At 49.8% G+C, this 22,517-nt stretch overlaps 3 protein-coding genes across 3 annotated transcripts in view; 2 read left to right on the forward strand and 1 right to left on the reverse strand.

Annotated features, from left to right (window-relative positions):
- The window catches only part of STX1A (syntaxin 1A), a 63,287-nt gene extending 55,712 nt beyond the window's left edge, over positions 1-7,575 (forward strand). Inside the window, exons 9-10 of the mRNA XM_060259308.1 lie at positions 5,886-5,996; positions 7,241-7,575. Of these exons, the coding sequence (XP_060115291.1) occupies positions 5,886-5,996; positions 7,241-7,318 (189 nt within the window). The 3' untranslated portion in view covers positions 7,319-7,575. The remainder of the gene's footprint in view (positions 1-5,885; positions 5,997-7,240) is intronic.
- Positions 7,576-11,445: 3,870 nt separating this feature from the next.
- BUD23 (BUD23 rRNA methyltransferase and ribosome maturation factor) lies at positions 11,446-18,346 on the reverse strand. The gene is made up of 12 exons (XM_060258772.1): positions 18,251-18,346; positions 17,942-17,979; positions 17,053-17,148; positions 16,500-16,582; positions 16,288-16,384; positions 16,061-16,157; positions 15,650-15,700; positions 14,736-14,821; positions 13,926-13,971; positions 13,306-13,364; positions 12,071-12,160; positions 11,446-11,950 (listed from the first exon to the last, which is right to left on the reverse strand). Exons 1-12 carry the CDS (start codon positions 18,296-18,298, stop codon positions 11,896-11,898), a joined length of 846 nt encoding a protein of 281 aa, XP_060114755.1. The 5' UTR covers positions 18,299-18,346; the 3' UTR covers positions 11,446-11,895.
- Positions 18,347-18,509: 163 nt separating this feature from the next.
- On the forward strand, positions 18,510-20,127 carry DNAJC30 (DnaJ heat shock protein family (Hsp40) member C30). The gene has a single exon (XM_060259056.1). The coding sequence runs from the start codon at positions 18,597-18,599 to the stop codon at positions 19,236-19,238; it is 642 nt and encodes a 213-aa protein (XP_060115039.1). The 5' UTR covers positions 18,510-18,596; the 3' UTR covers positions 19,239-20,127.
- Positions 20,128-22,517: the final 2,390 nt, after the last annotated feature.

Below are 22,517 nucleotides of genomic sequence, written 5' to 3' on the forward strand. Positions count from 1 at the left end.
GTCTCTGGTTCACTAAGGTTTTGCAAGATTTTTAACATTAATAAAGACCCGGACAACCTGTCAGAGCCAAAGCATGGCTCTCATAAGCAGCCCTTCACTCAGTCGCCTGGGGCGAGGCAGAATAGCCTGCTGGTTGTCCCAGTTAGCAATCATTTGTCCAAGCAGATGAGCGTGTGCTGGTTGAACAAACAACAATGTGGGCTGGTAGCTTTTTGTTTGCAAGGCAATCAGGACACCAGCCTCCAGGTGAGAGGGGATCCCCTGGAATGACATCTCATCTCCAGACATCAGTTCTCCTGGAGAAAATGGGGGCTTGGGAGGGTGGACTCTGTGACATTGTTTCCCACTGTCTTCCCAAAATCTATTCCAAATCTCCAGAAGTTTCCCAACGTGGCTCTGGCAATGCTACCCCACCCCCCATCCCCTGCTAGTGGCCAGGGAGGGAGAGACCTGGCTATATGGGTGAAATAGATACTAAATATTGCAAGCAGTGGATGAATCTGTTATTATCACATGGTTGGGTTTCTGGAATCTCGGTGTTAGGTTTGAAATGTGGTTCCCCCTCCTAATCCTCAGTTTTGTCCCACTGAGAGCTCAACTGGTAAGGGCATTTGTGAGGCAGAGGGCAGACTGCTAGAAATATTTCTCCATCTGAAGGAAAACGAGCACCAATCCCTACGCAGTCACCAACCTAAAGCAAAATCTCCTTTTGCAGCGGAACTTTTCTCCTTTGCCATTTTCTTGCTGGGGAAAGCCACCCCTGGGCTACTTTTAGGAAGGAGGAAAAAAGCCTACTTGTTTTTCCTCTGGTGTGTGTGTGTGTGGGGGGGGGGGGTTAAATCAGCTCTAGGATGACATTTTCCAGCCAAAAAACAGCAATGAAGGAGAGTGTTAAAAGTTCCCTGTTCACCCCATTGCTTTTTGCCTCTGTGCTAAAAGCAATCCTTGCAGTTAAATTTGCAAAAGAAACCAATGCTCTTGAGAGTGTGCGCTCATGTGTCGCTGAGCCCAGATGTGGACCTGGAAAAGGCAGGGGCCTCACCCGGGCAATGTTCTCTCAGGACCAGGACAGTGAAAGCTCTGGGTGCACAAAAGGATTTCCTCCCCTGCCTGCACATCCAGTTTAGACTACCCTCCTTTGCCTTAAGAATCAGCAGTATTGTACACTTAATAGCTGCCCTTAGGGCTCTCAGCCCCTACGCCTTTGTGTTGCCCATTTGGCAAATGGTTCTTTGAAGGATTTCAAGAAGCAATGACCAAACCAGTGGTGGAAGGAGAAACAGCTTTATTTGTACAGATTATAAACATAAAATCAAGAGTAACAAAAAAAAAAAAAAAGGATTATACCCACGTTGCTTTCTGCCTTGAAAATATCAACAGCGGGTCGATTCCGGTGTATCGTCTGATTCCAAAAGTTGCTCAGCACCAGTTTGGGCTGAGGTTCTAACTTATAGCCTATGTGAAACAACTGAGTCCAGCTGGGACTCATTCCAAAGGTGAGAGGAAAAATCTCCCCCTTCCAACCTGGTGCTGTCATCTAGAGAGAAGAACTGGTGGTCCACCACTGTCTCCTCGTATTAACAATGCTCTTCCCCAATATACCTCTACAGCTTTCTTCCATCCATTCCTGATCCAGCCAGCCAGCTTGCATGCCAATTTCAGTGCTGGCACATATTGTGAGCATCATGCATGCCTTTCAGGATATGCAGCGCACACCATCCCTGACAGACCCTTGGTCTTCACAATAACAACCTTTTGCTTCTTGGAAATCCTTTGGGGTCCTAAGGAGAACCTTGACATTTGCCTCAGAATTTTGCTTTGGGCAAAATTTGGCAGCGATCCAGTGCGCAGGCGCCTGAGCATTAAGCGTATAGCTGCGTGGAGTTAGATGAGGCTGGAAGGACATGCCTGGCCGTGCATTTGGTAGCTCATGCGCATGAATGCACAGCTAGCAAAAGGAGCTGTAGATTGCTTTCCAAAGAAATGGAAAAGTGGCCAGGCACCCCCCCAGTCGGGGGCTTTTCTGAATTTTTTTTTGTCAGTTCTGGTCCCACAACTGCTTCAGTTTATCCAAATTCCTGCACACATTTTTAATTTTAATTTTATTTTTTGTTTATGGTTCTTTTGAGACCACTTTTACCAGGTCTTTTTCTGGATGCCAATTCTGAATTGACTTTTTCCTCGTGCATTATGTGCCTGTCGCTTTTCTTTGTTCTGTCCACTCCAACCCATGTCCAGCTTACTTTTTAATGATTGGACTGTGGTGGCCAAACCACTCCCTCCCTAACCCCAGAAGACAAGTGATTTCGTTTTTCCCCCCAACATCACTAAAATATTGATATATCACTAGAGCATTATGGCAGTATGCTTTGCGGGTTCTCCGAATTTCCGGCTTTCTTTCTTTCTGAATGAAATTTCTAACCTCTCCTTTGAGGAGAGAGAAAGAAAAACAGACCTCTGTGAGGGAGGGAACTAGCTTTTTAAAAATGAAAGCTAGGAGTGCAGAGAATCTGCTAATCTTGTTGCTACAATGCTATAGCGATATATCAATATTTTAGGGGAGGGACGGTGGCTCAGTGATAGAGCATCTGCTTAGGAAGCAGAAGGTCCCAGGTTCAATCCCCGGCGTCTCCAACTAAAAAGGGTCCAGGCAAATAGGTGTGAAAAACCTCAGCTTGAGACCCTGGAGAGCCGCTGCCAGTCTGAGTAGACAATACTGACTTTGATGGACCGAGGGTCTGATTCAGTAAAAGGCAGCTTCATATGTTCATAGGACGGGGTGAGGTGCTGTGATGTCACTGACGATGACAACACCTTCCCTTGAAAATTCTCCCTTGAAAATCCTCATTATTGAAGGAAGGTGTGGGGAAAAAAAATAAACTGGCTCCACAGCTGTGAAAATGCAGAGGGAGGGCAGACTTGTGGAAGAACTTCCCCCGAACCAACTCTGATGCTTGTGGATCGACTCCCAAGAAAATCAGGAGTAAGTCGAGCATGCGGAAAAGGTCAGAGTAAAGGGTCCACTTGCCTGTGCCGAAGCGTGGAAGGGGTGGGGGAAGAAATGGAGTGGGGTAGAATGAGGAGGTCACCTTTTGGGTGATGCACCACAAAAGTAGTACACTTCTGCCTGGAAGAAAAACACAACAGGAGGGTGTTGTAACAGTCAGTGTGCCAGTGCCTTTAGCCTTCACTGAGTGTGTGTATTTGATTAAAAAATCCTTCAAAATTTACTGCACAGGGAGGGATCAGGCATTGTAGGGCACCGACACCATCCCCAGCTACCTGTCTGGTCTCTTGAGATTGCACACGGCATCAGCTGCACACCTCTGAGTAAATGCTCCAAAGCATCACAGCGATAGATGTGGTAAAAAGAGAAGGGAACCTCCCCCCACCCCTCAGGGACAGGGTTGTCAGGATTGATTCAAGGAGATCATCTGCCTGTCAGAACCACTCGGGGACACGGCTCAGCGGTGTGTTTGCCTCGCCTTCCGTAGGATGTGAAATCAGGAGAGCAGCTGTGGCCAAGGAGAAGCGGTAAGTAAGGATCACAGTTCTGCAGTGAGAGCTCCAGGCCTTTTCTGAGAGTTCTGTGCTAAAATGGCTCCAGGCCGAGGTCACCGCTGTGGCTGCAGAGACCAGGATCCCACCTAGCCAAGCTGCTTCCAGCCTCAAGCTGCGAGCAGGACAGCTCAAAGGAGAAGAGGAGATGGCCGGGCAGGAGACACATTCAGCACCGAGGTCATCTTGCGAGGTGAACGGCAAGCGGCCTTCGATGGGGATTGAGAAGCCAAGGCTGGCACCGTGCCCCTGCCACACCTGGGATGCCAGCAGAGCCCAGAGAAGCATCCTGCACATGCTCAGCGTTTCGTATATTTGCATCATCTAAACCACTTAACCTCTGGATGTGCATCCAATTCCCCATCGTTACCCCTTGGCTTTGCTGTGATTGACCAGTGCAGGTTATCGAGCTGGTCTAGATTTCCCCCATATGGGGCAAAAAAGCCACATTGTGCTGTCACACCAAATGAGCCCCCCCAAAATGGCTCAGCATCCCTGTAGTCCCTGTTGGGGATAGCTGTAACAGCAGTCTGGAAAGCAGGACACACATGTGTGTTGGTGAGCAACTGATATTCCACCTCACGATGCTGGGGTACCGCAGGCAGCACAAGCTACCTTGCAACGGCAATGGTGTGAATCAGGGTTGGGATGGGAATTGGGTCTTCCTCCCTGCATGCACTTGTGGTCCTTTGTTACTGCCCTCCTGGTGTGGTACCTCCCTCCTTTTTTTGCTGGGTGGCGTCTGTGCCTCTGTAACGTCCGGTGGCTTTTCCTGGAGTGGCTGGGTCTCGTTTTCTTTGTCCATTTTTTGTGCAAGTTTCCTGTCGCAGGTGCCTTGGCCCACCCTTCCTACCAGAATAGTGTCTGTCTCTCTCAAACAAACAAAAGGCCCTGCCGTATAACATCCCTAGGCAGTGTGGTGTAGCGGTTAAGAGGGTCAAGACTAGGATCTGGGATACCCCAGTTTGAATCCCTGCTCCTTCCTCCCCAGACGTTCTCCAGGGGAATCACTCTTTCTCCATTTGGCTTCCTTAACAGCCTGCTATGAAGATAAAATGGAGGAGAATGGTGTCAGCGGCTTCGTGCCCCACCGGGGAGAAAAGCAGGGGAATAGATATTTAAAGAAATTAGCAAATGGCAAAACTGCTCTGTAGAGGTCTCCCTCCCTCCCCAAGAGGCCGGAGCTCAGCCTGCAACACGGGACTTGGAAGTCCCAGGCCAAGTTCGCACCAGCTGTATGCTGCTCTCACTCGCCTCTTCTCCATGGGGTTTCTGTTGGATTTCACACTATCTGCCCTGGGGCTGCAACTCACGCCGCCTTTTTCGCGCAGCAGACAAGAGCCTCTAAAAACCAGTTTCTGTTTGCCACACGAAAAAGGCAAAGCTAGTTGCAGCCCCCGGGCAGATGGTGTGAAATCCAATGGAAGCCCCATGGGAAAAGGGAGAGTGAGAGCAGCAAAAGGCTAGTGGGAGATTGGTCTCTGTTTCAAGTCCCTCCACAGCCATGACATCTGGGAGGTTTCCCCTTCCAGCTTTAGCTCTCCCCACATGTCAGATTTCTCTTTTTTTGCCATCAAGTCACAGGTGACTTATGGCAGCCCTGTAGGGCTTTCTGGGTAAAAGGTATTCAGAGGTGGGTTGTCATTTTGGTGTTGAGAGCCAGCTTGGTGTAGTGGTTAAGTGTGCGGACTCTTATCTGGGAGAACTGGGTTTGATTCCCCACTCCTCCACTTGCAGCTGCTGGAATGGGCCTTGGGTTAGCCATAGCTCTCGCAGGAGTTGTCCTTGAAAGGGCAGCTGCTGTGAGAGCCCTCTCAGCCTCATCTACTTCACAGGGTGTCTGTTGTGGAGGGAGAAGATATTATAGGAGATTGTAAGCTGCTCTGAGCCTCTGATTCAGAGAGAAGGGCGGGGTAGAAATCTGCAGTGGTCTTCTTCATTGCCTGCTTTTGCATAACAACTTTGGACTTCCTTGCTGGTCTTCCATTCAAATACTAACCCGGACAGACCTGATTAGCTAACCATAAAGGGGCCAACAGCAGAGGATGTGTGGGTAAGCTTTCGAGAAGGAGAAATAAGCAGCCCCTCTTACCCCCTGGGTTTCCCCTCAGGCCAACCAGTTTACGAGTGACCGAAGTGATTAAAAAAAAATCCCTGATTTTGTTTTCCTGTCTTATAGAGGTCTCACAGGAGTGGGGTGCAGGATGTACTTGGGCTAGCCGATGCCAGAGGAGTCTCCCGCAAGTGCACAGGTAACATGGGAACGCTTGGAAAGGTCTGCCGGCACCCCAAAATGAAAACGGCTCTGTGCGTCCTCCGTTGTGCAGGGTGAGATGATCGACCGCATCGAATACAACGTGGAACACGCGGTGGACTACGTTGAGCGGGCCGTGTCGGATACCAAAAAAGCCGTCAAGTATCAGAGCAAAGCCAGGCGGGTGAGCATTGCTGAGTCCTGACCTCTTTTATGTTGTCTGACTGCTCCAGAGTTATGGTTGGTCTGCCCAAATTAAAACGAGTAGTTAAAATGTGGAATTTGCTGCCAGAGGATGCAGTGATGGCCTCAAGTTTAGATAGCTTTAAAAGGGGATTAGATAAATTCATGGAGGATAACTCTTATCAATGTTTAGTAGCCCTGGAGAAAACTGCTGCTTTGGTGGGTGGAGTTTGTGACATTAAAGGTAAAGGCAGTCCCCCGTGCATTTCCGACTCTGGGGTGACGTTGCTTTCACGTTTTCATGGCAGATTTGACGGGGCGGTTTACCATTGCTTTCCTCAGTTATTTACATTTTACCCCCAGCAAGCTGGGTACTTATTTTACCATTACACCCTACCAAGGTCTCTCTCCTCCCCAAGCTCTACCTCTCCAGTATTTCCCAACTCAGAATCAGCAACACTATTCCAAATTCACCTCCCGTCCTGGCCGGAAGGCATTCCAAGTTTGGCATCTCCCCTCTCTTCTCCAGTGGGCTTCCTTGCCTATAGAGCAGGGGTGGCCAATGGTAGCTCTCCAGATGTTTTTTGCCTACAACTCCCATCAGCCCCAGCCAGCATGGCTGATGGCTGGGGCTAATGGGAGTTGTAGGCAAAAAACATCTGGAGAGCTACTGTTGACCACCCCTGCTATAGAGGACTCCAGATTCCACCCCTTCCTCATTGCAAACTTGTTGGAGGGACTTGTTCTCGAGAAGCATCCCACCTGTTTCTTAGTAGGAAAGGAGGGTCTTTAGCAGGGGCGGCCAAATTTGCTTAACGTAAGAGCCACATAGAATAAATGCCAGATGTTTGAGAGCTGGAAGGATGGAAAATGGATGGGGGAGGTAGGGAGGTGGAAAGAAAGCAACTTTAACTTTAAATGCATTCTTTGGCTGGCTTGATTTGGAGAAGCGATTTAAAGAGAGAACTGCATTCTTGAAGCTGGCTGACAGGATGGGGTAGGGGGGGAGCTTTGAGAGCCACACAATATGCCTGAAAGAGCTACACATGGCTCCTGAGACACAGTTTGGCCACCCCTTCATGCCCAGCTTTCATTTATAAAACAAAAGACCCATTCGAGCAGCCAGTGAGGGTGACCTTGTCCAGGGCTCCCAAGTGCCCGTCTCTGAACGTTGTTGCATTCTTGAGTTGCCTTGTGTGGACAATGGAATGGCCATTTTTTTTTTGTCTTGTTTCCGCCGAGCAGAAGAAGATCATGATAATCATCTGCTGCGTTGTGCTGGGGATCGTCATCGCCTCCACCTTTGGCGGGATTTTTGGCTAGCGGGAGGCCGCCAGGACTCTGGTCTTTGGGGAAGTGGAGGTGAAGAGCTGCGGCACAGTTGCCAGCCTGCGGGGGATGCTCCTTCCTGTCCTGCCTGACCCCCCACGGCCATCGCGGGGAAGCCTTGCCAACCAGCACTTCCGTTTCTAATGCATGATCGTCTTTGTTAATGCTGCGTGTCCGGTACAGTGTACGTGGGGAGGGTTGGTGCTGTGGCATGCTGGGAAGCGGCAGGGGCTCCCGTCTTGCTTGCCGTCGCTGGGCTTCTCTGGCGTCATCGCAGAAGTCCCTCGCTCCTGCCTTTTTTTGCCTTGAATCCAAGACCCCTCCCCTTGAAGTAAGAAGACCCCCTTCTCTTTTCCAGAGTGAACTTGCTGTTGAGAAATGAGCTGCTGTCCTCCCAGGCCTAAAGGCTAGTCTAGTTGTTTTCCTGCCAGGGCAATGGCCTTCAGTCTCTAGGGGCGCCAAGGAGAGAGGCAAGACTCCCTCTCGCCTAAGACAGGCTGCTAGTTTTGCTTCAAGCTTTGGTCGCTGTAGTCCCTTTTGGCATTCTCTCCCGAGAGGTTTGGTTTTTCTGTTCTGTGGCTGCCCGAAAAGAGAGCTGGGCAGCCTTTGCACTCCCACCTTCCCCTCTTCTCCATCATTTACACCGGATGCTCACTCTCTGTTTCGTTTATCTGGATATTACTACCTTGAGCTTTCTCCCCATTTAGGACTCCAAAGAGGCTTAACTGAACTTTTCTGCCCTTCTCTCTTTTGTCCTCGCAACCACCATCCTGGGATAGGTGATGCAGAGAGCGTGACTGGTCCTAGCACATTTCTGCGGCAGAACAGGGATTCAAACCTTGGTCTCGCAGAACCTGCCCTGACCTTCTATGTCAAACTGGATTCCGGTTTTCATCTGCAGCTATTTTGCAGGGAGGCAGCAGGATGCACACACCCCCCCCCCCAACACACACACACACTCTTCAGCAGGAGAGGTGCCTTTCACTCAGTGTGGGAGGGCTGTCGGGTTCACTTCCATGCTTCTGGGTGCAAAATACGAACAGGGCAGAAGGTTCCAGTTGTGTCTCGTATCCCCATACCGATGCTTATGGCCCCGTCCCTCATAGATCCCGCTGCAAGCCCAGAGTTTCCTGCCACATGATGTCCAAAACGACTCCGGGCTTCCGTTGCAACAGACTGTGCCCCGTTTCTGTCCCGGATGTTGTGACTAGAAGAGATTATGCAATGCATGTTTGCAACTTGAGCTATGCATGGCAGCCAAAGCTCCTTCCCCTCCTCCCCCTGCTTTCTTGGGATGAGGCTAGCAACAGCTGCATTTCTAAAGCGTCTGCCTTTTGTCCCATCTATGGAATCAGGTGCGGCAGTTTAGTGGTTCCGCGTGCCGCAGCACAACTAGTGCCCTACCTGCCACCTTCCGTCTGCAGCACTGCCCAGTACGGGCAAGTCAAATAACCCTTGACCCCCCCCCCCCCCCGCCTCGGCTGTGCCTGCTGGGAAGGAGAGCTTGCTGAGGCAGTTGTGGAAAGCATGACCCCCACTGACCCCCAGAAGGGAAGTGCAAAAGTGTGCCAAGATTCCCCCCCCCCCCGGCAGGTTCTCTCTGGCCACTGATCTGTCCTTGCCCGCTTTTTCTGGGCACGTTGACAGCAGGAGGGGGGGCCTTTATGCGTCTGCCCCCAAGCACAAGGATGTGCCGCAGCCTCCCCCCGTCAAGTTAAATATGCAATGCAGCAAGTGCCAAATCACCCACTCTCTGCCACAGCCTGAAGGCCTCGCCTCGAACAGAACTGGGCGCAGCTCAGCCGGCTGGCCCTGCCCCAGCGGTTTCACATCACCAGCAAACTTTTCTAAAAAACAAAACAAACCCAACACCCCTCCCCTCGTGTATGGGGGCAGGTGAATGACAGACCAGTGCCAGGACAGGAATTCCCTCTTATATTCCACCCCAGTAGCACCTGGGTGATACCACTGCCAGTGAGGGATTTATCTCAGAGACAGACCCTGAGGCCGTGCCCTGCTTGTCAAGCAGTGCCCAGAAGCTGCCTCCTGTCTCCAGCACTGCTGGCCCCAAGATGGCATCCTGCTTTAGGGCACTTCCCTGAACCGGGGGGGGGGGGGGAGGAGAGAGGATGATTGCCTCCACTCAAAGCCCATCTCGAAAACGTATCTGGCCGTGGGCCTCAATCCCAGAGAGTTGTGGTATCTGAATGTCTCATGGGGTTGATCCCAAACCAGCGCTTCAAGCTACGGTTCGTAGCTTCATTAAGCATCCTCTGGGTGAGGCGAGTGCAAGGTGGGAGTGGCCCCTCCGAGCTGCCTGGTTTCAGATGGAGATGATGTCATCCCAGCCAGGGAAAGAGAGAGACAGCAAGCTGACAAACTGGGACTTGCTTTCGTGTGGTGGGTTATGCTGCGCAGCCATTTCTGCTTCGGCTTCTGAAGCAGGCTGACAGCCTACAGAAAGGGGAGACCTGGCAAGCTCCTGCCGGTAGTTAAGGGGGGAAGCCTCCCTGCCCATTCCAGCACTGGCTGTAGGCGCAAGAGCAGACGGCAGATCTGACTCACCCCTAGCCTTCGTTTCTGCCCCCTTTCACACTTTCCCCCCGGTTCAGAGACTTCCGCAACCTTCACCACTTTCTTCCTCTCTAAGCAGCGTAGCCTCTCAAGAGCTGCTCTTGCTGCCGCCCCAGGCTGCCACCTCCCTCAGCTGATTACTCTTGCCTTTGTTGCATGTAGAAACTCAGAAACTGAGCCATCGGTGGCATGCTTGTGCTCCAGAAAGCTCTTTCACTCTCCAGCATTTTAAAGCGGTGGCCACAGTGCAGTCTCTTCTGCTGCCGGCATTCAATGTGGTGGTGGTGGGGAGGGAGAATCTGAACGTTTCTGGCATGTCTTTTTCGGAGGCCTTCCCTGGAATCATCCCGGTGCTGTGAGCCAAGTGTCCCTTGTCTCCCCAGGTGGGACTGCAAACTCACCTCGTCTGTCCAGGTGCAACTGAAACCGTCCGTCTGTTGCCTTCTCTTTCCATTCAGTCCTCCTTTCCTTCCTGTCGACTCAAACCTCACCCCTCTCCCCCGAAGAAACACACTTCAGGTGGGGGAGGGGAAGCTTCCTTTCTGGATGGAGATTTATGTAGAATAAAAAGTATTTATATCCGTGAAGCAGCTTTTGACTCTTCCTTGCACTGCAGCGGAGGGGGACCGATCCGATATGTGCAAGGGATTAGGGACTCAGCAAGACCAGGGGAGTGCCCTCCAGCCTTAAAGCAAAAACCGAGGCTAGAAAGTTCAGCAGTCTTTACCTCTTACCCTACGCAGATTTTAGTACGGGCAGGAGAATCAAGTATCCTCCACTGCCTGCTGAGAATCTTACTCCACCCACACCTGTAGCTTCTCACCCGCACATCATAGCGCACAAGATGAAGAAGATATTGGATTTATATCCCGCCCTCCACTCCGAAGAGTCTCAGAGCAGCTCACAATCTCCTTTACCTTCTTCCCCCACAACAGACACCCTGTGAGGTGGGTGGGGCTGGAGAGGGCTCTCACAGCAGCTGCCCTTTCAAGGACAACCTCTGCCAGAGCTATGGGTGGCCCAAGGCCATTCCAGCAGGTGCAAGTGGAGGAGTGGGGAATCAAACCTGGTTCTCCCAGATAAGAGTCCGCACACTTAACCACTACACCAAACTGGCTCTCAAGGCTACAAAGCTGTGGGTTTCTTTAAAAAAAAGCCAGTGCATAATTTTCTTGGCAACGGATGTTTTGCAGGTTTCCTTCCTGTCCCAGAACAAAAAAAAAAAAAATCACATGGCTGGAGACACAGAGAAAGACTGAAGATGATGATATTGGATTTATATCCCACCCTATACTCAGAGCAGTCCCAATCTCCTTTTACCTTCCCCCACAACAGACACCCTATGAGGCTCTGTGCTCAAGATGCTCTCCAGTTAATGACAATCGTGGGAGAGATTTTTAAAGAGTAGGATTAAGACTAGGAAGGCAAACCCCCGAGTGGGTAGAATTCTACCATAACAAGCCCTTAGCTAAATCATGAGCTGCACCAGAATTCCTCAGTGGAGGATGAGGAACAGCCAGGCCCAGAGATTTGCAAGGTGACAGCCATTGAGTCATCAGTTTTAATCCTTTTTCTAAAGCCCCCTTTCGGGACTACTTTATCATCAGGTTCTTAAAAGGTTTTTAATGTCTCCCCCAACCCCTGCCGCACACAGAGCGCACCAGCAGGGCTGCAATCGATGCTGCTGTAGCTCAACAGCTGAGCTTGAGTAGCAATAAGGGGGGGGGGGGGAACCAAGCTGCAGCTTCCCAGCCCGGCTGGAGAAAGGCCTAGGAAAGCAGGCCGATATGAATGCTAGTCAAACCCTATGGATACGAGTCTGTCTCTCCAAGAAGCCTTTGCTTGCTGTGGTTCAAGCAGACTAGACGCAGTTCGGGCATGGGCCTAGGTGGAAGCTCAGATGCAGGACTTCGGCCAGTGTCTTCCAATGTAAAAGGCCACACTGGCAGGTGCTGTACTCCATAGACTGGAAGCAGTTCCAAAGGCGGGATGGGGTCTCAGAAATGAGGCCGCCGCTTTCGGCCTGTGTATTTCGTGTCTGCCCGCACTTCCCTGCAGGCAAAGCATAAGAGACACGTTTTCAGAAAGGAAGAGAGAAGGGCCAAAAGCAGAACTTAGCAAAAGGGGAGGCATTGCAACAGGAAGTTCCTTGGAGCAGGAGACGGTACTCACTTGCCCTGCCGCCGCCGCCGCTCCTTCTTCTCCAGCACCCAATCCCGGCTTTTCTTCACTGACCGCCCTTTAGCATTCTTAAACCGTATTCTGGGGAGAGAGAGAAGATGCTGTCAAGAGGCAAACTCTGCCCGACTTGGTCTTGCCCTGACATCACTGGGCAGCCTTACCCAAGCCACTCCCTTTGACTCTCTGGGTGTTTTCACACATGCTAAATAATGCAGTTTCAATCCACTACAACAACCTTTTGCAAATGGATTTTGCCACTGCACACAGTAAAACCCAGTCGCAAAGTACACGGAAAGAGAATTGAAAGTGCATTATTTAATGTGGGAGAAAGCGCCCTCTGTCTGCAATAGGGGGGATAAATGCCTGACCTAACTGGGTTGTTTGTGAGAACTGTCAATCCGCTTCTAGAGGATGTTATGCGGGCCTTTCCTCTTCTGGAATGTACGAGGCAGGAAAACGTGACAACCCGGAGCTGCTGGTTGCCACGACGACAGTCCTCTGGCTGTTGCTGTCAGTCTCTCTCTCAAGCAGCGCAGGGTGTACGTGGTGCCCTCGGCTGCTTCGGGGGAGGAGACATGTTCGATCGGGGGAGGTGGCTGCAGGCATGTTGCCCTCATGGCTGACGGGGGCGGGGGGAGGAAATAATTCTTCTTCCAGTTTTGTGAGGAAAGACACAGAGGATGAAAGCATGTGACTTGGCCCAACTCAAACAACAGTCCACTGCTGAAGGTATGAATGACCCAGTCCTCTCTAAGGAAGAACTAAATCCCAACCACAAGGTCAGTCTGTTGTCTCCTGTGCCAGTTATGAAGGGTTAGGGTTATGGTCTTTGCTAGTCCTTTTGGCAAAACGCACAATAGCCTGGCTGAAGGCTTTGACCCATTTCTCACTAACCTTATGCTGCTCTCACTTTCCTCTTCTCCACGGGGCTTCCGTCAGAATTCACAGTATCTGCCCCGGGGCTGCAACTAGCTTTGCCTTTTCCACGCAGCAAACAGAAACCGGTTTTTAGAGGATCTTGTTTGCTGTGCAAAAGAGGCGGAGCAAGCTGCAGCCCCGGGGCAGGTAGTGTGAAATCCAACGGAGAAGAGGAGAGCGGCATAAGGCTAGTGGGAAATTGGTATCTGTTTGCTTAAATAAAGTTGCTCGGACTCTCAGCTCCCGTGCCCTTCAGTTAAAGCCCCCACTGCACCTCTCAGTGCGTCTCCTGCCTCCCCAGTCGGTACCTTTCACTGATGAATTTTGCCTGTGCTGGTTCTTCGTCGCTGCACTCCGTGCCGAGACCCTGAAAAGGCACAATGTTAATTTGCCTGTTGTAGGAGAAATGGCTCCTGGTCCCACACCGTAGCATAGGAGGATGACAAACAGAAGATGACAGATTCATGAGTGCTTCCACCAAGGGATAGAGGCTATCGCCTGTGGGGATTCTGGTTCCCCAGGAGGTGTCCACAATCCTTTGCAATCAAGACTGAAAATAAAGCAATGCTGGCTGAACTGAAACCATTACGCTCTGGAAGGAAAAGGCATAGTCTCTTGATCACAGACCCCACAGAATATGCTTTATCAGGCTGACGGTGGACACAAACCCCATGGAAAAGATTCAAGCATCAGAAATCGCTGAGAAAAGGGCAATCCAGAATACCCACAGTCAACTTCTAACTGGCCGGATGGGCATAATGGGGAGGATCTTCCTGGCACAAGTGGGATGTGTCTTAGCTCTTCCTTCTCTCACATATCTTTTCAGTAAGGCGCCACCAGCATGGCTCAAAGTATACCAAAGCCAGCCCCAACCAACCTTGTGCCCAGATAACTTCCCCGCTGCCCCGGTCCCCATAGATTCCATTACCTTTGGCAAAACATCACTTGGGCCAACAAAGAGGCAGAGAAAAAACCTGAAGGAGAAAGGGAAAGATCACCTTGAGAAATAGAGGACTGCCTAATGACAGAAGAAAGGCCAAATCTCAAAAAGGTGGAGAAAAACGGATAATTCCTAATCTGAAGTGTTCCAAGCCTCTGAGGACTTTAATTAATCCCCCCCCCCCCGCCATGACCTTTTTGAGGTTTGGCCTCTTTTCTGGTTTGCAGATGAATATTCACCCTCCACTCCATTCTTCAACCTGTATAACCCACACCTGACTGAGCATGAGCTGCCTCTGCTAATCACAAGAACCTGTCACAGGCTGCTGGTTCATTCAGCAGCACACTGTCTATTCTGACTAGTGGCAGCTTCCCACAGGCTCAGGCAGACGTCACCTGGCCCTGCTGCAAGAAAGGCTCCAGTGAGGAAATCACACATGGGCCTTCTGCATGCTCTCCGTCATTGGCCTATTTTCCCTGTAGTCAGAAGCTGCAGAAAGGCTAAATGCCCTTCTGTGAGAGATCCCCTAGAGAAAAACGGCTTGGACAAGGAATCCAACTGCTGTGAAGAACTGGACAAGAGGACCTCGGAAAACCCCCTTGTGTCCTCAGAACTCCAGAGCTCACAAGGGGGTATGGCTTTTACCCACACATGGAAATTAGCTAGTGGTAGCTTTCTCAAAGCATCCAACAACTTGCTACCTGAGCCTACAAGTCCTTGGCTGTATATTTCAAAGGACTGAGAGACTACCTCTCTTAGAAACAAGGAGCGATGCGCCAGCACCCCAAAGGGACTTACTTCTTCGCTTTGGCACTGTTGGGGTAATCCACCACCATGCCGCCAGTGAAGCCTGCTTTCATGGCCTGGGTGGTGATGAGTTCCAGCTAGGAGGGGGGGAAAACATACTGATGAGTCAAAGCATCAAACTACCTCCAGTCTGTTAGCTCAATGCTGTCAACTCCCACAAATGACATTCCCTGAACTCTGCTACCTATAGAATAACTGGAGATCCTGGGGACTGAACCTAGGACCTGCCGCATGTGAAGTCAGGAGTCCTGCCACTGAGCCACAGCTTTTCATTCTGTGTTCAGCAGCACGATCACATCACTTAAGATTAAACTAGGCTCCCTCCCAAAACCAGGTTACTTCCAACTCAAGCACACAACTTCCCTTGCTGCCTGCCCTTTGAGTGATCAAAAGGCCATTGGTTCAGTTTTTGCCAAACCCAATCAAATTCAAATTCATACACTACTAACTAAATGCAGAAAATTCTCAGTCTTAGCACCAATAGCTCAGGTTGGTCCCCTGATCAACCCCCTTGGCCATTTTTCTAGTCTGGCTCAGTCATGCTCCCCAGAGAGCCCCTCCCTAGGAAAGTGAAGGCTGAACCTTACTTTTCTGAAGGTAACACACCTTGTGGAATGCTACACATTTCCTCTGCCTAAGAAGGCTGTAACAGTGCTAAATCTTGCTGAATTCCTGATCAAGCTCTACCGGACAGTCTCAGTGCTATTCGTTCATGTGAATAAAGCTTGACTTGCTAGTTTAAGAGTAAACAATGTCCAGCCACAGAAAGGAATCAAAGGCAGTCTTAGCTGATCTGATTGCTGCCCCCACTTCATCTAGACAGCAAAAGAGAACAACAGCACCTATCTCTGTTTGCCCCAGCTAACTCCGGCTCCATCACAACCCCTTCCCACAGTGGGACACACCTGCTGAGCGTTTTCTGGATAAAGCTGCAGAACAGCTCGGGCTCCTCGGGCCTAGAAACAGAAAGGTCAATTATAATCTGAAAGCATTCTGTCTACGGATCACAGCCTTACATCAAGACTCGCTGTAATCTCACCAGAGGAAAAAAACACCAGCAAGAACACTCTCTTGTGAAATGCCCTCCATGAGACAAAATGTGGTTCAGAAGGTGCAGGCCCTGTATGGCCCAGACTGATTTGCTAGGGAACGAAGCAGCACAGTAATTACAATAGACATTCTGCCCCATGTTGCAACTTGCTCCTCTGTGTCCTTCCTTGGCACCGCATGACCCACGGCTATGCTGAGCTATGTTTTTTTCTCACTCATGCTTTCAAAGAAAGGCACAGGGTGGGATGACAGAACGCCACACTTACCAGTGCAGTATAAAGAGTAGAGAAGAATCGATACAATCGTTTTGGAGGGCTGTGTGTCTTCTTATCAGCGTTGCAGAGCCACTGCGCTGCAGAAATGCTACCAGAGAAGATAGGAGTGTCAAGCAGCCTTCTCCATGGGGTTTCTTATGCCAAGAATCTCACAAGCTCGTATTATGGCCAAGGTGCAGCTGCTAGTTCTTCCAAGGAAGCACACAGCAAGTTCCTACCTGATGCAGCCATCAAAGGTCCCAGGCCTGAAGGGGATCCCCTGACCCATGTCTGTGAGCATCAGGTCTCCCTCCACTTCTCTCTCAATAGCCACATCTATTCAGAGGAAGGAAAGAAGGAGGCTTGCAATTTCTTTGTTTGTCATAATCCCACCCCAGTTCAAAGCAAGAAGGTTCAACTCTGATGGACGCACAGAATAGGAGGCACTTACCCAGCATAGCAGAGCTGATGTCCATACCCACCCAGAAGTGTCCCTCCTCAGAGATGTAATCCCCACTCAAACCAGAGCCACAGCTGATAAGGAGAATAAAAACAAGAACTAAACAGGGTATCAATTTATTCATCTCTGATCACTCAAGACAACAAGGACACCTAGCATATTGCTCCTCGGCTCATGACAAGTGGTCATCTCAAACACCTCAGTCAGCAGGTTGTTATTTACAGTGCTTCTATATCACTCCTTTCACACACACGACAAAATCCTCAAAACAACACAAACTTTCTAGCAAAAATTAAGGCCAAAAGAGATGCCAACTCCTGTTCCTCAGTTAGGCACAGTACACAGCAGGTGCATGTTCTAAAAAATCAACTTATGCTATGTCCGCAAGAGCAATTTACGCCACAGCACTAAAAAAAGTCAAACTACAATCACAAGGAGTCCAGGCTACAGCTTGGTCAGCCCTCTGGAAAAAGAACATCTCAAAAAGTGAAAAAAATGCAATCATATGAAAAGAAAGAGTGAAGGTCTCACGCAGCTAGCTTACCCCACATCCAGCAAAAAACATGGATGGCCTTCTGGGAGACCCAACAGCTCCACAGCTCGTTCAGACATCTGTGACTGGATCTCAATCATCCGAGAACTAAAGGGCAGAAGAAAGTGGGGGATGATCACAGTAAAGTTGAAACGACTCTCTGGCTTAGATGCTGGGGCACAGATACAGGAAACCTGCCTCCTGTCATTAGCCTAGAAAACCCAGATCAATTTTGCATTAGGCTTTTAATCTTGGTTTAGTTGGCTTCTCTAATTCTAGTGTAGAATATCCGTTTGGGGACAGAGTTAAATCAGGATTAAAGGTCTAGTGCAAAACTGGTCCCAGTCTGTGCTAGAATTCCACCAGCAGGAGCATACATTCAACAACTTGAGCTGTAGCTCTCAAATCACCTGCAGTGAGCGACAAGTGCCTCAGGCAACCAAGTAGTAAAATGCTCGCTCTTATCAAGTAAGCCACAAGAGATTAGTAAATGGTAGAAGAAACCCATCAGACCCACCTTTGGGCAGCTTGAACTGCCAGCCTGAATTGTGAGGTCTCCATAGAGCACAATTCCTGAGTACTCTCCCAAGAAGTGTCTATAACAACCCCACTTCTTCTCTTTTGACACCACCCCCCTCTCCCAACACAGCACCACTCACCACCAGACATTCGCCTCAAACACTCTTCCACTACATCACACTGAGGCAAGACAGATACTGCAGATGCTAAATTTTAAAAGAAGGGGCAGTCTGAAGTACTTTATCTGACACAGATGTCTATAAGTATCCTCTTTACAATCAATGTACAGTAAAGTTACCTAGGTTTAACAGACACCCCGCCCCCCGCATACTATTGTTAAAAGTTAAACGTGGTGTTCCTCCAATCACCAAAGCTGCCTTACTTGTGCGTATATTTCCGGGCTTCAGCCTCATCGTAGAACTGGAAAAGGAAAACAGAACGGGAGACAGGAGTTGGAAGAATATAAGGACTGTCTAGCTAAATCAGTCCACGAGGTCTAGCAGCCCGTTCCCAACGATGGAAAACAGGACAACCCACGTGGGAGATCATGAAGTCGACACCCTCGCCTGCTTCATGCTTCGAAAGGCTCGTATCTAGAAGCCAACTACCTCTGAATATGGAGGCTCTGTTTGGCTACCGTGGGCCTCGTCACCTTCCCCGCGAGCCCAGCCTCCCCTCTCCTTTGACCCACCAGCTCGGGCGGTCCTCGGTGCTCCGGCCGCTTCCCGCTGACCGCCATCTTCGGCCACGTACGTCACCCACACGCACCAGGCCACTGCTATGATGTCATCTCTGCGCGTCGCCGAGCGATTCGCGAAGACCTCGCGGCCTTCGTCACCATTGGTTTAGTCCAACGTCCGTCTGGCCTTGGACCAATGGTTGCTCCAGCTCCGCCTCTTTACCCAACCAGGAAGCACTTCCTATTGGTTGCCTGCCTAACAGCTGTCGCCGGCCGGCTGGAGGGACTGATACAACATGGCGGAGGTCAGGCCTGAGGGGGCAGCGCCGGACCGTTGAAGGGCCCTCCGAGGCTGCCCATGGCCCTGACGCCAAGGGGCCTGAAGGCTCCTCTTTCCCCCTGGGCCCTCCGCATCTTGGCCGCCCGCGGGTATTCTGGGGATGGCTCCGGTGCGGGTGCGAGCCGGCGTGACTCCCCATCGGGCCTGTACGAGCTGCTGGGGGTGCCCCCGACCGCCACGCAAGCCCAGATTAAGACGGCCTACTACAAGCAGTCTTTCATCTTCCACCCGGACCGCAACTCCGGCAGCGAGGAGGCGGCCGAACGCTTCACCCGCGTCAACGAGGCGTACCTGGTACTGGGCAGCGTGGCCCTGCGCAAGAAGTATGACCGCGGCATTCTTAGCCGCCAGGACTTGCGCGTGGCCGGGAAGCCGTCGGGCAAGGAGCCCGCCTCTAGCCCGCCGCCGAGGAGGACCCAGACCTTCACGGCCAGCTCCTCTCCCCGGTACAATCCCAAGAAACCCATGTTTAACTTTGACGAATTCTATCGGGAGCACTACGGCCATCAGCTGGAGCGGGAACGTAACATCCGTGAGAAGCTGCAGGAACTAAAGAAGCGCAGGGAGAAAGAGGGTTTCTGGAACCCGGAGGGCCTGAGGGACATGGTGACCGTTCTGACCTTCGTTGCTGCTGTGGCTTTTCTCTTTAACCTCAAATGAGAAATGTGTACCTGTTATGGAAGAAGACATACTTCCTGAGGAACACACAAAGCCATCTCTGGAACTAAAAGAGAGAGCGAGAGAGAGCACCTTCACTTGGCCCAAAGTGCCTGGCAGTGGCAGTTGGCACAGAGCAGAAAACATCTGAGTTCAGCAGTCAGTTAAATCCATCCTGGGTGGGATCTTTCCTTGATGCTTGGACCATAGCCATAGATCACCCATAGGGCAAACAAGTCTCCAAACACTGGTTCTGATTTTTTAAAAAATCAGTTTATCGTATAAGCTGAAAATTATTGATTTGGAATTGGGTTTGTCACTCGCCTATTGTGTCTGGATTAAGAGTTTGAGTGGGTTTAATCCCCCATCTCTAACTGCATATTGGAAAAGTGTTAATTGTATTTTAAGTGTCAAAATTGAGCATGGTGCTTTGGTTACCAGATGTTACCTTTGTAGAATTCAGCAGTCCCTTGGAGTGGGAAATTCTAATCTATTTTACCCACCCACCCACCCCACCCCCCCCCCCCCGCAATAGAGGTGAATTTTGCTGGCTTTGTCCATTATTGCTCTGTTCTGTTCTGTTGGTGGGACTATGCCTATTTTTGGTCCTCAAAGCTTCTGAGGAGCCATACCTAACATCATTGCCAGCAAGTCTCTGGTTTGTGTTAAAGAACACCCTTCTAGGCCTCTGGGAAGAGGGAGAATTCCCATCTGCACAATTTGTAGTGACTTCTGGTAGTGATTGTTTGAAAGGGGCAAACTACTTCAGACTTTGTCTTGACAGTTTGCAATGCAGTGACACAGAAACCATGTTTTGATGTATAGATCACAAGAGATTTCAACAATGGATATGATTTTATTTTAATATATAAAGACACCAAGAATGAGCCAATAACTGTACTGTATTCTTAAAGGTGATGTTAAATCTGCATTCTTAATTTTGAGAAGGCATCTGAGTGTCAAAGGAATAGGCTTACTCTTTTTTTCCTGACTTATCAGGGTTGAGGCCACATTAGAATGCTAAGAACAGCAGATAAGCCTTGAAGAGGCTGTTTTGGCAGACAGGCAACGCAAAGCATCAAGGGATGAGTATGAACCATCACAGTGGATGTATATATAGTTTCAGGAAGCGGGATGGCTTGATCTAGAGTTTTCGGGAAAAGATGGGTTTTGAAGAGAGAATGGAAGTGATAAAAATGAAGTAGCATCATGTAAAAGCCAGAACCTACTTTTCCCTCATCCTTATTCCTTGCTCCATGTTCTTCTGTTCTTTCACCACTCTTTGCCGTGATTTCCTGGAAAGCTGATGACAGGAAGAGAACAAGTAAGGAGCACTGAAAGCCCTGATTCTAGCACAGCAATTCCTAAAACATCAAGATTGCTCTTTGTTTTCAAGTGATGGGGTGCAGTTCCTGAGTTAAGCTGCAGAGGGAGTCTCTGTGCCACAGCTGCCTCTTTTTGCTTTTAGCATTTGGGAAGGACACCACAGCTTTGCTTTGTTAAATATGCCAAGGCATGATGTCTGCCTAACTGGACCTAACTGGATGCAGAGAGAATGAGCTTTCCGCACACCTGTAAGGGGGGAAAGAAATGTCTCATACCACAATTAAGTGGGCAATAGAGAAACAGCAACTGGAAATCAGGCAAGGGAGTGGGAGCACCATTAGATGACAACAGCATACAAAAAGCTCTGGAGGAAGTCCAGAAAAAAGATAGTGTGAGGCAGCCTGCCCACCACACTGCCAATTCTGAATTAAACCTTTTAATGACTTTCTGCAAGCCGAGCTTACTCAGTTGGCAATTCAGACTGAATTTCCTCTGCTCTTCCTTTTCAGCCATGGGACTCCAGATTCTCTTTGCTTAATTTTCATCCTACCTTTCAGCCACATAATGACACTCAAAGGCATAAAACCCAAAGACAAATAGTTAAAATGGAATATAAAATGCTGCTTGGTAAGGGGAATCTCATACAAGTTGGATCCAGGCATAATGTTTGTGCCCGACTACTTTCTGCACTCTCTCTAAAGATGCCAGTCTCCAAGTGGGACCTGGGAGTCCCTTGGACTCAGTTCCCCCAGGAGAAAATGGATGATTTGGAGGGTGGGCTGTATGGCATTGTACCCCACTGATGTCCTTGTTCTTCCCAGGCCCCATCCCCAAATCCTCAGGAGTTTCCCAATCTGGATCTGGTATCCCTACACCCCATCCCTGCCTATTCCCTGATTCTCCAGTGGTAGCCAGGGGAAACCTGGCAATTCTTAACTCCCTCTGATGATCCTATCCATGACAGTTGTAAACTGTGAGGTGTGTATGTAGGGGCAAGAGTTCCGCTGCAGCTGTGTCCAGGAATTGAGGGATGCCAAGCAGTTGAGCTCTTTTACCTAATATTCTTGTGGAACTACCTTCATGGATGAAGGCTTTTCTCAGATGAAGTATCTGAAATGCCTATCCCTTTCCATAGGAGGATAAGGAACACTTTCCCTATGAAGAAAGGTTAAAATGCTTGGGGCTCTTTAGCTTGGAGAAATGTCGACTGAGGGGTGATATGATAAGAGGTTTACAATATTATGCATGGGACAGAGAAGGTAGAGAAAGAAGTACTTTTCTCCCTTTCTCACACTACAAGAACTCGTGGACACTCAATGAAATTGCTGAGCAGTTGGGTTAGAATAGATAAAAAGTATTTCTTCACACAAGGGGGGATTAACACATGGAATTCACTGCCACAGGAGGTGGTGGCGGCTACAAGCATAGGCAGCTTCAAGAGGGGATTGGATAAACATATGGAGCAGAGGTCCATCAGTGGCTATTAGCCACAGCGTATTGTTGGAACTCTCTGTCTGGGGCAGTGATGCTCTGTATTCTTGGTGCTGGGGGAGGGCAACAGTGGGAGGGCTTCTACTGTCGTCACCCCACCGATGGACCTCCTGATGGCACCTGTCTTTTTTGGCTACTGTGTGACATAGTGTTGGACTGGATGGGCCATTGGCCTGATCCAAGATGGCTACTCTTATGTTCTTAAGGAAAGGACACCCAGGGAGGTGGATGGGCCTGGCAGCCTTGCCCTGCAGCTTTTTCAGTATTTCACTTTGTCGTAGAAGCTGATTATTCTTGGTTTCAGTTTAGCTGTGTAGCTTGCCAATTGCACGTGGATCTAGAGCTTGAGTGGGTTTAATCTCTTACATGTGATTGCACTATGAGCATACACTAATTGTATTTTTACGTACTCTGTTAACTGGACTGGTTGGTTATCTCCTGTGTCAGCATGAATTGCTCCATCAA

The sequence above is a fragment of the Heteronotia binoei genome, chromosome 18 (assembly GCF_032191835.1).
Source record: "Heteronotia binoei isolate CCM8104 ecotype False Entrance Well chromosome 18, APGP_CSIRO_Hbin_v1, whole genome shotgun sequence".
Classification (NCBI taxonomy): Eukaryota; Metazoa; Chordata; class Lepidosauria; order Squamata; family Gekkonidae; genus Heteronotia; species Heteronotia binoei.

Coding starts and splice junctions, on each gene's coding strand:
- BUD23 (XM_060258772.1), bottom strand. CDS start 18,298: ATGGCGGTCAGCGGGAAGCGGCCGGAGCACCGAGGACCGCCCGAGCTG. Junction 13,365..13,925: donor CAAGTGATGTTTTGCCAAAG/GTAATGGAATCT, acceptor GTGCCTTTTCAG/GGTCTCGGCACGGAGTGCAG. Junction 12,161..13,305: donor GCAAAATTCATCAGTGAAAG/GTACCGACTGGG, acceptor CTCTCTCCCCAG/AATACGGTTTAAGAATGCTA.
- DNAJC30 (XM_060259056.1), top strand. CDS start 18,597: ATGGCCCTGACGCCAAGGGGCCTGAAGGCTCCTCTTTCCCCCTGGGCC.